At 42.2% G+C, this 13,677-nt stretch overlaps 2 protein-coding genes across 2 annotated transcripts; one reads left to right on the forward strand and one right to left on the reverse strand.

Annotated features, from left to right (window-relative positions):
- Positions 1-154: 154 nt before the first annotated feature.
- Positions 155-3,381, reverse strand: LOC134863022 (tubulin alpha chain-like). Its single transcript, XM_063881246.1, has 4 exons — positions 3,194-3,381; positions 1,580-1,802; positions 1,334-1,482; positions 155-1,247 (listed from the first exon to the last, which is right to left on the reverse strand). The coding sequence occupies exons 1-4, from the start codon at positions 3,194-3,196 to the stop codon at positions 267-269; spliced, it is 1,356 nt and encodes a 451-aa protein (XP_063737316.1). The 5' UTR covers positions 3,197-3,381; the 3' UTR covers positions 155-266.
- A 5,255-nt stretch (positions 3,382-8,636) lies between these two features.
- Positions 8,637-11,515, forward strand: LOC134861948 (tubulin alpha chain-like). Its single transcript, XM_063879569.1, has 4 exons — positions 8,637-8,654; positions 9,642-9,864; positions 9,958-10,106; positions 10,220-11,515. Exons 1-4 carry the CDS (start codon positions 8,652-8,654, stop codon positions 11,198-11,200), a joined length of 1,356 nt encoding a protein of 451 aa, XP_063735639.1. The 5' UTR covers positions 8,637-8,651; the 3' UTR covers positions 11,201-11,515.
- The last annotated feature ends 2,162 nt before the right edge of the window (positions 11,516-13,677 follow it).

The following is a 13,677-nucleotide window of genomic DNA, read 5'->3' on the forward strand; positions in this document are numbered from 1 at the left end:
TGTTTTATAACTAAAAAGGTAAATATTTTAATGATTGGTGTTCTGAGTGTAACACTTTATTGTGTGGGTAAGCAACATTTTGTATGACACTCTATATATCTATATATCTATATACACAGTATATATAGATTGTAATTCATAAACGACAAACCCATTCATGTCAAAGGAATTTTATTGAGAAGAGAGAAAAATGTTAATTGACAAAGCATTTGTTTTGAATGCTAATGCAATCCAATGTTTTACTGATTAACTACTTTGTCCCTTTTTTAATATTCCTCTCCCTCTTCCTCTCCCTCACCCTCAATGGAGTCAACTCCAACCTCCTCGTAATCTTTCTCCAGAGCGGCCATGTCTTCTCTGGCCTCAGAGAACTCTCCCTCCTCCATACCCTCCCCCACATACCAGTGCACAAAGGCACGCTTAGCGTACATCAGATCAAACTTGTGGTCAAGCCGAGCCCAGGCCTCTGCAATAGCAGTGGTGTTGCTCAGCATGCACACAGCCCTCTGGACCTTGGCCAGGTCTCCACCAGGAACTACAGTGGGTGGCTGGTAGTTGATGCCCACCTTGAAACCAGTGGGGCACCAGTCCACAAACTGGATGGAGCGCTTGGTTTTGATGGTGGCAATGGCAGCGTTCACATCTTTGGGCACCACATCACCACGATACAAAAGGCAGCAGGCCATGTATTTACCGTGGCGTGGGTCGCATTTCACCAGCTGATTGGCTGGCTCAAAGCAGGAATTGGTGATTTCTGAGACTGAGAGCTGCTCATGGTAAGCTTTCTCAGCAGAGATGACAGGGGCATAGGTTGCCAGAGGGAAGTGGATACGGGGATAGGGCACCAAGTTGGTCTGGAACTCTGTCAGATCAACATTGAGGGCACCATCAAAGCGAAGGGAGGCAGTGATGGAGGACACAATCTGACTGATCAACCTGTTCAGGTTGGTGTAAGAGGGGCGCTCAATATCGAGGTTTCTACGGCAGATATCGTAAATGGCCTCGTTATCAACCATGAAGGCGCAGTCAGAGTGCTCCAGGGTGGTGTGGGTGGTGAGGATGGCGTTGTAGGGCTCCACCACAGCGGTGGACACCTGGGGAGCTGGATAGATGGAGAACTCCAGCTTGGACTTCTTGCCGTAGTCGACGGACAGACGCTCCATCAGCAGGGAGGTGAAACCAGAGCCGGTGCCACCACCGAAGCTGTGGAAAACCAGGAAACCCTGGAGACCGGTGCACTGGTCAGCCTGGAGACAGTGAGGGAGAAACCAATTTATTTAAAAAATTGAATTTATTTTGATGTTTCGATACTAAAAAACCCAAAGTTACCCACCAGTTTGCGGATCCGGTCCAGCACCAGGTCAATGATCTCCTTGCCGATGGTGTAGTGTCCACGGGCGTAGTTGTTGGCAGCATCCTCCTTGCCAGTGATCAGCTGCTCAGGGTGGAACAGCTGGCGGTAGGTCCCAGTGCGCACCTCATCTGAAGAGACAAAAACAGACATTGAATCATTTGTGGCTTACAATTCACACTTTTAACTTGCCTAAATCAAATTTCCAGCCAAGGTGATGACACTTACCAATAACAGTGGGCTCCAGGTCCACAAACACTGCCCTGGGGACGTGCTTTCCAGCTCCTGTCTCACTGAAGAAGGTGTTGAAGGAGTCGTCTCCTCCTCCGAGGGTTTTGTCACTGGGCATCTGTCCGTCTGGCTGGATCCCATGTTCCAGGCAGTAGAGCTCCCAGCAGGCATTGCCAATCTGGACTCCAGCCTGACCAACGTGGATAGAGATGCACTCACGCTGTGGAAACAAACAAAAAAACAGAGATTATTCATATGAAATCATTTACTTTTAATTTCACGTTCATTTATACATCAATGAAATCTACCACAGCTAATGTTGCATTAATGCATCTAAATATTGGGAACATTGAACTGCTCCCCCTGTCTGAGAAGAACAGGCGGTGCAGCAGGAGGCACCTCCCTGCACCACAATCTGCAGGAGACAGAAAAGCCTGACAGGCCCCCACTGAGGTAGGACGCCGCTCTCCTCTTTCCTCTAATCCTTTTTGTCCTCTTGGCTTTATTATCCAACACTCTCCCTCTTTTGCAAGCATAAGCACAAATGTAAATACCCTTGTCAGTGCACATAATCAATCTGGAATATTCCACTTGCCCTTATGCCTAGAGGGGGCACAATCACAGGATGGAGAAAATCCAAGCAAAAGCTCCACTGTGTCATTATATATTATGATTGCTAATAATCTAATAGAATCAGCAGTTTGGATTAAATAGCAAGTGCATTTTGTTGCATGTAAACATTTCCCTAATTGGGATCAATAAAGTAATTATATTCTATTTAAATGAACCCTTTAATGTCATGTTATCCTTAAAACAGAAGCTTTGTGTTGCATCAATTTTGTTTTTTGATACATTTTAGGTAAGATTAAAACTACTTCTAGACATGTCAAACAAACCTGCACTATTTTACTCTAATGTAAACTACTCTGTTTCATTTTGAACTATTTTTTTTAGGTTTATTTTATTATTGTTTTATGTCCTTTTATAATATGCTGCATTGTTGGAGGAGCTCGGGACCTAAGATTTTCAATGCCATAACTACACTGTAGCTGCTGTGCATCTGACAATAAAAACCCTTGCACCTTGAAATATAAAGAAATATTTCCTTTTGTATATTATGAATTAAAAAGGCATATTTGCAATCTTTTTCGTCTATAATCTCCACCTAATCTGCCTCTCCCTGTATTCAAACACGCTAAGGCATTTGCAAGGTGTCAGATTTTCGCCAATGCACACGTTAAATTGGACCAAAATCAAAATATATAGCCGAAATATGACGCATCCAGACAGACTTATCCACCCGATTGCCTGTAATGAAGCTTGAACGGAGACAGTCGGTCCATTGTTCACCTCTATACACAATCACACCGTGTCACTGCTGCAAAGCCGATCACAGGCCACTCGATACTGCTCTTTTTAAATCCCTAAATACATAATTGGCCAAAGCTGTTACTGAAGCCAAAACCTTGTGTGGTTATTCAATTGGAGACGTTCCTCAAGAGATGGAAACACCTTAACGACGTCGTGTTAACACTCTCTGGGTGTTGCTCAAACCATCATTTCTACCTCTCAAACTGCTTTAAAAAGACAGATGAGGAAAAATAGACTTACCATTGTTTCGTTGGAGGTTCAAACAGAGGGAGAACAGAAGGAAGAAATGTGAAGAAAATGCGTTTTTAAACACGGTGTGGTTTGCGTCGCGAGATGTACCCGGCGGGGTCGATGCAACAACTGCTGAATGGGAGGGAGGTGCTTCCGCATTTATACCCGCAGCAGGCAGGGTAGTTGCTTCTGTGCACCGTGGACAGAAAAAGATTGCACTGCCGCCCTTTAGAGATGTTCAAACAGAGCATGTCTATATTTTGCGTAAAGATTTAAACAGATTTGTATTGTCCTAAAGGGAACTGCAATAACTATATTGTTGGAAGGGCATTATTGTTGTAATCAAGAACAAAATTAATTAGGGTCACTTTTTCATTTTAGTTTGCCCAAGGTCTTGTTGCAGTGTAATTGTTTGTTGTTTTGTGTGCATATATGTTATCGTATCAATGTATAATAGTCCCATTTAATTATATATATATGTCATTGTAAGTTTCTTCTACAGTTAGACTTTCCCACCGTTTCAATCAACATCTCACTAATGAAAATCAAACTGCTAAAATATCAATCCTGAGAAAGAGAAATGGCTGTCTCTCTTTATCCTCTGTTACCTTTGACGTTTAGCTTGTAATTACCATGTTTGCCTCCCTGGCAAACATTTACACCACCGTAGAGTAAATGACTTTGTTGAATACAGTCTGTCTCTCTGTCCTTTGATTTAGCTCCCTTTTTTTTAGTATCCTGTATTGCAGAAATTGATTGGCTGATCCCCTTCTTCTTTCCCTTTAAGAATCTGGTTTAATGTTCGATCAGTGTCAGATCCTTGTACGACATAGGTTGTGCAGGTTATCTGGCCTCCAGCTGGAATCGATTCTGTTAAATGCTATGCTCTTTATTAATAACACGACTTTGATTCAAAGCTTGTAGATTTGTTCTTTTCTTACCAGAAGGTGATTAAGTGTGACATTTCCACAACATATGTAAGTGTATTTGCCTCTGTGCACTGTGGACAAAAAGAAAAGGGTTTCACTGCCATCCTTTAGTGACGTTTAAACAGATCAGTCTGCATTTTGCATAACGATCTGATCTGATTTGCATTGTTATATCTACTGCAAAAGGGCACTGCTATAGATATATTGTTGGCAGGGTATGCATTGTATTTTGTATGCAATTAAGAACATAAATGATCCTATTAGGCTTTAAAGTGACCATTACAATCTCTGTGAAGTGTGTTCATAACTTACAAGAGGCGACCTTTGGTAGAGGGTAAGGGAACCAACTCCCAAAAGTGTAATTTGAGGAAGAAATAAAAGGGACATGAAGAGTAAAGGCACAGTATCTCTAACTAATACTGTATTCTTATAACTTATGTATGCAAATAGAATCAACATATCTGAAGAAATATCAGGCAAGTGTTAAATAATGGTACCAGGGAGCATTCCTGTTGTAATGTATTGTTATTTTGTGTACATTAATTAAAGCTCAATCTCATCCAATAAGGGGTCACTTCAAACAAAGCTCGTATATTACACATGCAGGGGAATCAGCAAGGACTGCATACTTGCATTATGCAGGGGTGGCACACTGTAAATCAATACAAAGCTAATCATGTCCTGGTGTACATTCTGTATGAAATATATTGTATTTTTATTATTTTTGATGAACGGGATGAACTGTTCCCGATGCAACATGGCTGAATGCTTCTGCCGCACAAGATGCTCCCATCACACTGGAGCTGGTATCAGCCGGCGTCCATGTTGATACTGAGGCCTGTTATTGGATCCACCCGGCATGCCAGCTCTCCTCTCCTCCCTCTTTGTCCCAGATTCTCTGCAATGATGTCATTCAGTGGGCCGATCACGTGGCTGCATGTCAGCCTCTGTGTGCTGTTCCGACGTTTGGGAGTGACACTGCTTCTGTCCTGTTTGAGGAACTGAAACTGCCTTAATTGCAGTTTAAGTGACATAATGGTCGCACTGAAGCACTTCACATATGGTGCTATGGCTCCTGCAGTAACAACATTAACCCTTTGCCCTTTCAGCTGCCTTAAATCCAGGGAATGTAAAGAAGCTTTACATTATACAATCAACACCTTCCTGGTTCTTAATGCTGTATGAGCTCAACTCCCTGTGTTTTTCCGATCTGCGACCCGAATGTCTGAGTACCAATTCATAATTTATTCAGCAGGGAAGTCAGGATGAATAATTTACAACCAGCTTTTTGTGGCTGCTGTACTCCATATGAACGGCAGAGGATGAAAGAAAAGGACAGGATGCAGCCTTGGATCTCAGCCAGTGCTTCGAGAATATTCGCCTCCTCCGAGCAGCTGTGGGACTGGGAGGGGCTGAGCAGCTGCACAAGAGGAGAGAGGGAATCTGATGGGAATGCTGGAGAGATGGGAGTGGTCGGTCCTTCATGGCAGGAAACTAACCGCACTGTTTCCTGCAGAAAGAGAACATGATACCCGACAAAGTGACAAAGCATATTTTTCACCCGTCAAAGCGGAATCTGAGTTTCATGCAGGGGCTCTTGCATAAAGAGGCGTGTCAAATAAAGGAGGAAGGTTATTGTTTTGAGGTGTAATGAGCAAATATGTTTATATATAGCTTTTGTGGGTGTCAGGTTGCAAGGCTGGGGAACTACCTGAGAAGAAAAACTGTTCTAGTGGTCTATTTTGTCTTTGGCCTTATATACTGTACATGTTTTGGTTCTGCAAATAAAACAGAATCACTACTAATCATAAGCGGTTGAAAATCAGCACTGATTGTCATTCAAAAGCCTTCTAGAGACAGACTATGAGACATATTTATAAGAATACCAATATGTATTTATAGACTACTCATCAAAACAAAGAGCTTCAGAGAAATAAAATGAAACATTATACCAAAATAGATGTTGAAAAACATGAAGGCAACATTTAAATGACCACGAAAGGACCCAGAACATGATGACTTACTTTCACATAACACAATAAATTGGTATTAAGGTGACAAATAATATATTGAAACAACATGAATATTTAAAGTATCTCAGTTAAATAAAGAATTTAAGTTTGACAGGCAATAATTAATTGGGAAAAACAGGTGAAATATGCCCACATTTAAGTCACATCGGACACAATATCACACTCAAAATCAGGTGAATTCAAAGGACCTTTTCTGTGTCATATGCTTGGGCCCAAAAACAAGCATTTCTGTTTAATGTAAGCTGGAGACATACAAAGAAGACAACATAGCGATGTGAAAAGAGACACAAAACTTTCCATTTGACTAATGTGATGAGAACCACTCTAATGCAGTACCAGAAATGCCCACCCTGTGCCTCAGTTGACCAGGAAAATACCAGGATCCATTGTATCCTAAATCCAGACTTTGGTACAGCAGCACAAGAATTGAACACATGCATGCCTCACAATCAAACACATTAAGGTCATTAGTATCTGCAACAAGTCTCAGTGCTATGATATTGTCTGTGTACAAAACAATAAGGAAGAAGTCAAAAAATGCAATATTAGTTGCTGTAATTACTCCAATTAAAAAAAAGACATATCGCTGGATTGTTAATTATTTCATAATGTATAAATCTCATCAGCTGACTCAATGACTGAAAAATCTCAGAAGTTACATCAACCGAGGGGCTCAAAAATACTCAAAAATGCAATGATTTAAAAAATATCTTATGTGTTTGACTATCTGATTATTATTCTATATGCAGGTACAGCAGTCTCTATAAACCAAAATCAGCTTCTTTTAACTTTGCATCTCAAATGTATTTTAGGCTGCCTCACATTAAAGAGGTATCATGTCTGGGTCTGGGACAACTGTTGTCATAGAGCTTCTTTTGTTGTTGGCAACCAAGCAGCTTTACTGTCTGGTAGTTCTCTTTTCTTCAGGTCTTTTTATGGTCGTTCTTATCGAAAGTTGAATGTTTAACACAAACAAAGCCGCTACGCACATCCTGTTACCTTTCCTGAAGAATGGGTTTTCATATGAACAGCCTTGACGTGTGGGAACAAAAGAGCTCATCCACATTGATGTTATGCCGGCCACACCCTATCCTCCTCAACACCATTTTATTTATATTTCTGCCATGAGTTTTTGAAAAAAAAGAGTGCAATTCACTGACAGACTAGAGGACATTTGTTTCATTACATAGGCCTATACAGGACATCAGGGTGGAAGATATTTTGGAAAAGAGGTGGCTGAGGCACCTCACATCCCCCACAGTGGCAGCTGCAGTGCAGCCTGTTAATGTTGCCACTTAAGCTGGGTCACGTGACTGCCGGATAAAGGCGGTCTATGGGGATATTCTGCTGTATCCAGGCAACCCCGTTATTCATTTCCCTAGCAACGGTTAAATCTTGGGAGGAGAGTTGGGGGATGGGCGTCTGTGGATCTCTGTGGCCTACATGACAGGACAATATGACCTCTTTTGTGAACGATGGACGGAAAACAAAAGTACTCTTTGAAATAAAAAAATAACAGCTTGTGTTGTTCAGTGAAACCCACAGCTATCATGTTTTTTTATTTGTGGAAATATTGACTGCATGATGACTAATGGGTGACTAATGAGAAAAGGAGGTAACGGAGGACACTGGTGCACATGAAACAAACATATCTCTTGTGTATGGCTTTTTTTGAAGGCCTTCTTGGATATTTAGGGTTCAAACTCATGATAGTGAGTTTTCTTTGCATACAAATTAGGCACTAAAGGGTTAATAATAGAACATTACACCAGCATCCTAATCCGTATCTTACATTTGTATAACTTTGCAGTGTGGAAAGCAATAATGGGCAGATGGTGATAGGCATCATTCAAGGGTCAGATGAGCTGATTGACTAATGTACTGGGCCTGGCAGGTGTTCGGACATCAGTTGTTTGTATTATGCATGAGGCACAAGAGGGAAGAACAAATCAATGTGATTTTAGTAAAAAGTGTGATGTATTCTCAAAATACAGACTCCATTGGATTCTATTTTACTACAGTATGAAGTGTGCTATTGTACATAAATAAATGAAACCGTTTTATTGTATTTCTAAAGTATCTAACCTTGTATATTCCTGTACAAGTTGTTTTGTATGTGATTGTGCATGGATTCACTTTTTTGGAAGTGCACGTTAACACTGAGCTAAATGTCAGACTGGTTATTTGTGGTACTCTCTAGCTGAAAGTGAAGCAGCATTTTCCTCCTCACAATAACCGGCGCCATGCTTGCCGGGTGTGGTCTGGGAGGCGGGCTTTGTGGCGAGACAGCCGTTTGTCCAATAGAAAACCGCGTATGGAATCCAGCGTCTGACTGACAGGTTGTTGACCAATAGCAGCACACAGGTCACCAGCGCAGGCTTTGCACTTGTATTTAACCGCTGTCCATCTCATGTACGCCATTATCTCTTACAACGACCCCCTAACTGTCGTATTGTAAGATTTCTGTGCAGGAACTTCAGTCCTCCACCGCGACAACAGAACAAAATGGTAAGAACTTTTCAAAAATAAATGCCAGGCTTTTTAAGGGATGCCGGTAGGAAGTTATGGCAGTTTTCGTCAGTTTGATATTTAATTATCCCTACAAACGGCCGATATCAAACCAACGAAACGTACAAGTCTATCATAGAAAGTGGGAAAAGGCTCGACGTGGAAAAAAGGAATTTCTTTATTAAAAAGATCAAATATAACGTATTATTTAATATGAGCTTTAGTAAAGGGATGTGCTCTGGATGGGTGAACAGCCAGCTAACGTTACGTGACGGGCAGACTGAACAAAAGAGGTTTTCATCTGACTGCTATGTGGACAGAATGAATAATGAAGGCTGCTGGGCTGGGTTCAATTCAAGCCCCTGTCAGCACTAGGCTACTCGTTACAGGGTCATTTATTGTAATCGATCTGCAGGCTTGTCTTCAGATGCTCCACACCCAGAGCCTGTCGGTATAGCGAAAATGGATTACGTTGCTTTCACCTCCATTATGTGGTTGTTGCTAAATGTCTCCTTTTCCATAACCCAGAATAATTTGCTTACTTAGTTCTAATGTATATTTAATCAAATGCCCTTTTGTGTCTGTAGTATATTTCTGTAGCCTAGTGAGACTGTATGTTGTACTCAATGTATTTCATATTTCGTGTATTATTGAGATACTCTAGGGATATATGTGTTTTCTATTGTGAATGTGTGTATATACTTGCAGCTAATGTACATTGGATTATATTTCCATGTTATGTTTCTTTTAAACATTGATTTTCTTGCGTAAGGCTTGACACTGCTGCTGGAAAAAAGGATGTTTCCCAATTTTTTATCGCTCTAAAAACAATGCCTCTAAAAATCTATCGATTTAAAACAAAGCATACACATAACCCCTTTTACTCTGAAAGAAGTTGTGAACCTTTCTTCTTAAAAAAGTGTTCAAATTGCAAGGTTTGAGATTAAATAAATTCTGTAATCCAAATCTTCTTTCTCTGTCCTACAGCGTGAGTGCATCTCTATCCACGTCGGTCAGGCTGGAGTCCAGATTGGCAATGCCTGCTGGGAGCTTTACTGCCTGGAGCATGGGATCCAGCCGGACGGACAGATGCCCAGTGACAAGACAATTGGAGGAGGAGACGACTCCTTTAACACCTTCTTCAGTGAGACTGGAGCTGGAAAGCACGTCCCCAGAGCAGTGTTTGTGGACCTGGAGCCCACTGTCATCGGTAATTTATAATAAATATTTGTGCCACAGTTAGCCCTCATTTTTTAAAAGTCTAACACTTTCTATCCATTTCTAAACAAATTGTTTTCTTCAGATGAGGTGCGCACAGGTACCTACCGCCAGCTGTTCCACCCTGAGCAGCTGATCACTGGCAAGGAGGATGCTGCCAACAACTACGCCCGTGGACACTACACCATCGGCAAGGAGATCATTGACCTGGTGCTGGACCGGATCCGCAAACTGGTGGGTAACTTTACAACGGGACGGATCTATTCCAAATATTGATGACAAAATAATACATTAAGGGATAATGTGTTTTATCTTATATATTTTTCTCTCTCTCTCTCTCACTCCAGGCTGACCAGTGCACCGGTCTCCAGGGTTTCCTGGTTTTCCACAGCTTCGGTGGTGGCACCGGCTCTGGTTTCACCTCCCTGCTGATGGAGCGTCTGTCCGTCGACTACGGCAAGAAGTCCAAGCTGGAGTTCTCCATCTACCCAGCTCCCCAGGTGTCCACCGCTGTGGTGGAGCCCTACAACTCCATCCTGACCACCCACACCACCCTGGAGCACTCCGACTGTGCCTTCATGGTTGATAACGAGGCCATTTACGATATCTGCCGTAGAAACCTTGATATCGAGCGCCCCTCTTACACCAACCTGAACAGGTTGATCAGTCAGATTGTGTCCTCCATCACTGCCTCCCTTCGTTTTGATGGTGCTCTCAATGTTGATCTGACAGAGTTCCAGACCAACTTGGTGCCCTATCCCCGTATCCACTTCCCTCTGGCCACCTATGCCCCTGTCATCTCTGCTGAGAAAGCTTACCATGAGCAGCTCTCAGTCTCAGAAATCACCAATTCCTGCTTTGAGCCAGCCAATCAGCTGGTGAAGTGTGACCCACGCCACGGTAAATACATGGCCTGCTGCCTTTTGTATCGTGGTGATGTGGTGCCCAAAGATGTGAACGCTGCCATTGCCACCATCAAAACAAAGCGCACCATCCAGTTTGTGGACTGGTGCCCCACTGGTTTCAAGGTGGGCATCAACTACCAGCCACCCACTGTCGTTCCTGGTGGAGACCTGGCCAAGGTCCAGAGGGCTGTGTGCATGCTGAGCAACACCACTGCTATTGCAGAGGCCTGGGCTCGGCTTGACCACAAGTTTGATCTGATGTACGCTAAGCGTGCCTTTGTGCACTGGTATGTGGGGGAGGGTATGGAGGAGGGAGAGTTCTCTGAGGCCAGAGAGGACATGGCTGCTCTGGAGAAAGATTACGAGGAGGTTGGAGTCGACTCCATTGAGGGTGATGGAGAGGATGAGGGAGAGGAATATTAAAGAATGAAAAATAACTAGTTAAATATCATGAAGTTGGTTCGTCCTTAAATACATTCCAAAAAGAAAGGTGGATGTCAATTTGATGTGATAGGAAAGGCCAGGGGGGACAAAATCATGTTGTTAAGTTGGTGTTTAAGTGTTCAAGGGTGAGGAAGATAAGTATTAAAAAGGGACGTTATGCACTAGTTAGTCAGGAAACAATTGCTTATAATTGAAGGCAACTCAAAAAGAAATGTTTTTTTTACAAATCAGAGTTTGGCTGTTAGTGATGCAAAAAGTGTCTGTTCTGCTCTCTAATAAATTTCCTGAAATATATGAAGTTGTCTGTGTCCCTTTTTTTGTTTAATATAAACACATCTTTAATAAGTGTTGTAGTTAAATCTACAATCAGTTTGAATTATGGCTGTTATTCTTGTTATTCAAATGTTTATTAGGAATACAGGTCATAGACAGCATACAGCAGAACCTGCTTTCAACTCTCCATATGCAAAAGGTGAAATTAATATTAAAATAATAATAATCAGTTGTTGTAAATTTGTTGAGACTATGGATTTTCCTGCATCAAAAAACCACTTAAACACCTCACAGGTAATTTTAAGGTGCCATAGAATGGAAAACCTTGGCATAGTTGAATAAGGAGAGTTCGTTACATTGAACTGACGTACCGTGAACCTCAAATACCATTGTTTCCTCCTTCATGTGCAAATCATGAATATGCATATCACAGCGGTAAAACGACAATTACAACAACCCCTGTGTGTGAGGTAACACACAGTAGTCCAGCCCCAACATTTGCATACACCAGCTGCTGGAAACACTAACGCTAACACTTACCACTCCGTAACGTCTCTCTCCAATCTCCGACCAACTGGCTGTTCTTCAAATTCCTCGGTTTCCTCCTCCGATAAAGGCTCAAACATGTAAGGTTGGATGCCAATAGCCTCGATGGTTCATCTCTCACAGTTTCAAGAACTTCACTTACTTCTGTGGGCTCTGAGGCAGCCATGGATTGCTCCTTGTAAACCAGCCAATCAGAGCAGAGCTCGTCATCATTATTTAAATGAGCTCCCAAATAAGGCCATTCAGCTTGTTTCATTCTAGAACCAAATCATAGGGCTGTAAATGGGCCTTTAAAACCGCATCTGGACATTTTTTGGATCAACCAAAGTTATATACCTTTGTAGACATCAGAGAACAATTAAATTACCAGATAGATGCTTTCTATGGCACCTTTAAGTTGGCGGGGGCCAGCACAAACACTGCTAGCCTTTTGTTGATGCGAACACATTTGATTTGTAATAAGCATTAGTGACAGATTCATCAGCCAATCAGATTTTGATGTTCAATGACAGCACGCCCCCTGTGCCTAACAGTGTCCTGAGCTACCCTAAACTTCTGACCTGAACTTCCTTCATAGATAGAGCGAGACAAATATGGCTGCTGCTGCCAGTGCCGAAGCAAATCTTATTGCCAGTCTACTCAGACTGGAGAAAAAAGCGAAATAATTAAAAAAGGAAGATCAATAGTATAGGTGATCTCCTGACTTTTTTGTGGAGGACAGGCCTTGCAGACAGTATGGCAGAACTGTATGCACTCACATGCCTGATCCTAACTATCCCAGTGTCTACAGCCTCTGTGGAGTGCTTGTTTTCGGCTTTAAAGCTATGGAAGTAAAACAACTGGACAAGTAAGACTGTCTTCTTTGGCATCTCTCTCCATTGAGAAAGGGCTGCTCAATCAACTGGAGCAAAAAGGTCATCTACAGTGGGGCAAAAAGTATTTAGTCAGCCACCAATTGTGCCAGTTCTCCCATTTAAAAAGATGAGAGATGCCTGTAATTTTCATCATAGATACACCTCAACTATGAGAGACAGAATGAGAAAAAAAAATCCAGGAAATCACATTGTAGGATTTTTAATGAATTAATTGGTAAATTCCTCGGTAAAATAAGTATTTGGTCACCTACAAACAAGCAAGATTTCTGGCTCTCACAGACCTGTAACTTCTTCTTTAAGAGGCTCTTCTGTCCTCCACTCGTTACCTGTATTAATGGCACCTTTTTGAACTCGTTATCAGTATAAAAGACACCTGTCCACAACCTCAAACAGTCATACTCCAAACTCCACTATGGCCAAGACCAAAGAGCTGTCAAAGGAGACCAGAGACAACATTGTAGACCTGCACCAGGCTGGGAAAACTGAATCTGCAATAGGTAAGCAGCTTGGTGTGAAGAAATCAACTGTGGGAGCAATTATTAGAAAATGGAAGACATACAAGACCACTGCTAATCTCCCTCGATCTGGGGCTCCACGCAAGATCTCACCCCGTGGGGTCAAAATGATCACAAGAACGGTGAGCAAAAATGCCAGAACCACACGGGGGGACCTAGGGACTTAAATCCTGCAGTTCCAGACGTGTCCCCCTGCTTAAGCCAGTACATGTCCAGGCCCGTCTGAAGTTTGCTAGAGGGCATTTGG

This window comes from Eleginops maclovinus, chromosome 1 (genome assembly GCF_036324505.1).
Source record: "Eleginops maclovinus isolate JMC-PN-2008 ecotype Puerto Natales chromosome 1, JC_Emac_rtc_rv5, whole genome shotgun sequence".
NCBI classification, from domain to species: Eukaryota; Metazoa; Chordata; class Actinopteri; order Perciformes; family Eleginopidae; genus Eleginops; species Eleginops maclovinus.

Excerpts from the sequence above, each read along its gene's own strand:
- LOC134863022 (XM_063881246.1), bottom strand. Across the intron at positions 1,483-1,579 it reads CCTGGAGCCCACTGTTATTG|ATGAGGTGCGCACTGGGACC; the intron begins GTAAGTGTCATC and ends TTGTCTCTTCAG. Across the intron at positions 1,248-1,333 it reads TGGACCGGATCCGCAAACTG|GCTGACCAGTGCACCGGTCT; the intron begins GTGGGTAACTTT and ends CACTGTCTCCAG.
- LOC134861948 (XM_063879569.1), top strand. Across the intron at positions 9,865-9,957 it reads CCTGGAGCCCACTGTCATCG|ATGAGGTGCGCACAGGTACC; the intron begins GTAATTTATAAT and ends TGTTTTCTTCAG. Across the intron at positions 10,107-10,219 it reads TGGACCGGATCCGCAAACTG|GCTGACCAGTGCACCGGTCT; the intron begins GTGGGTAACTTT and ends CTCTCACTCCAG.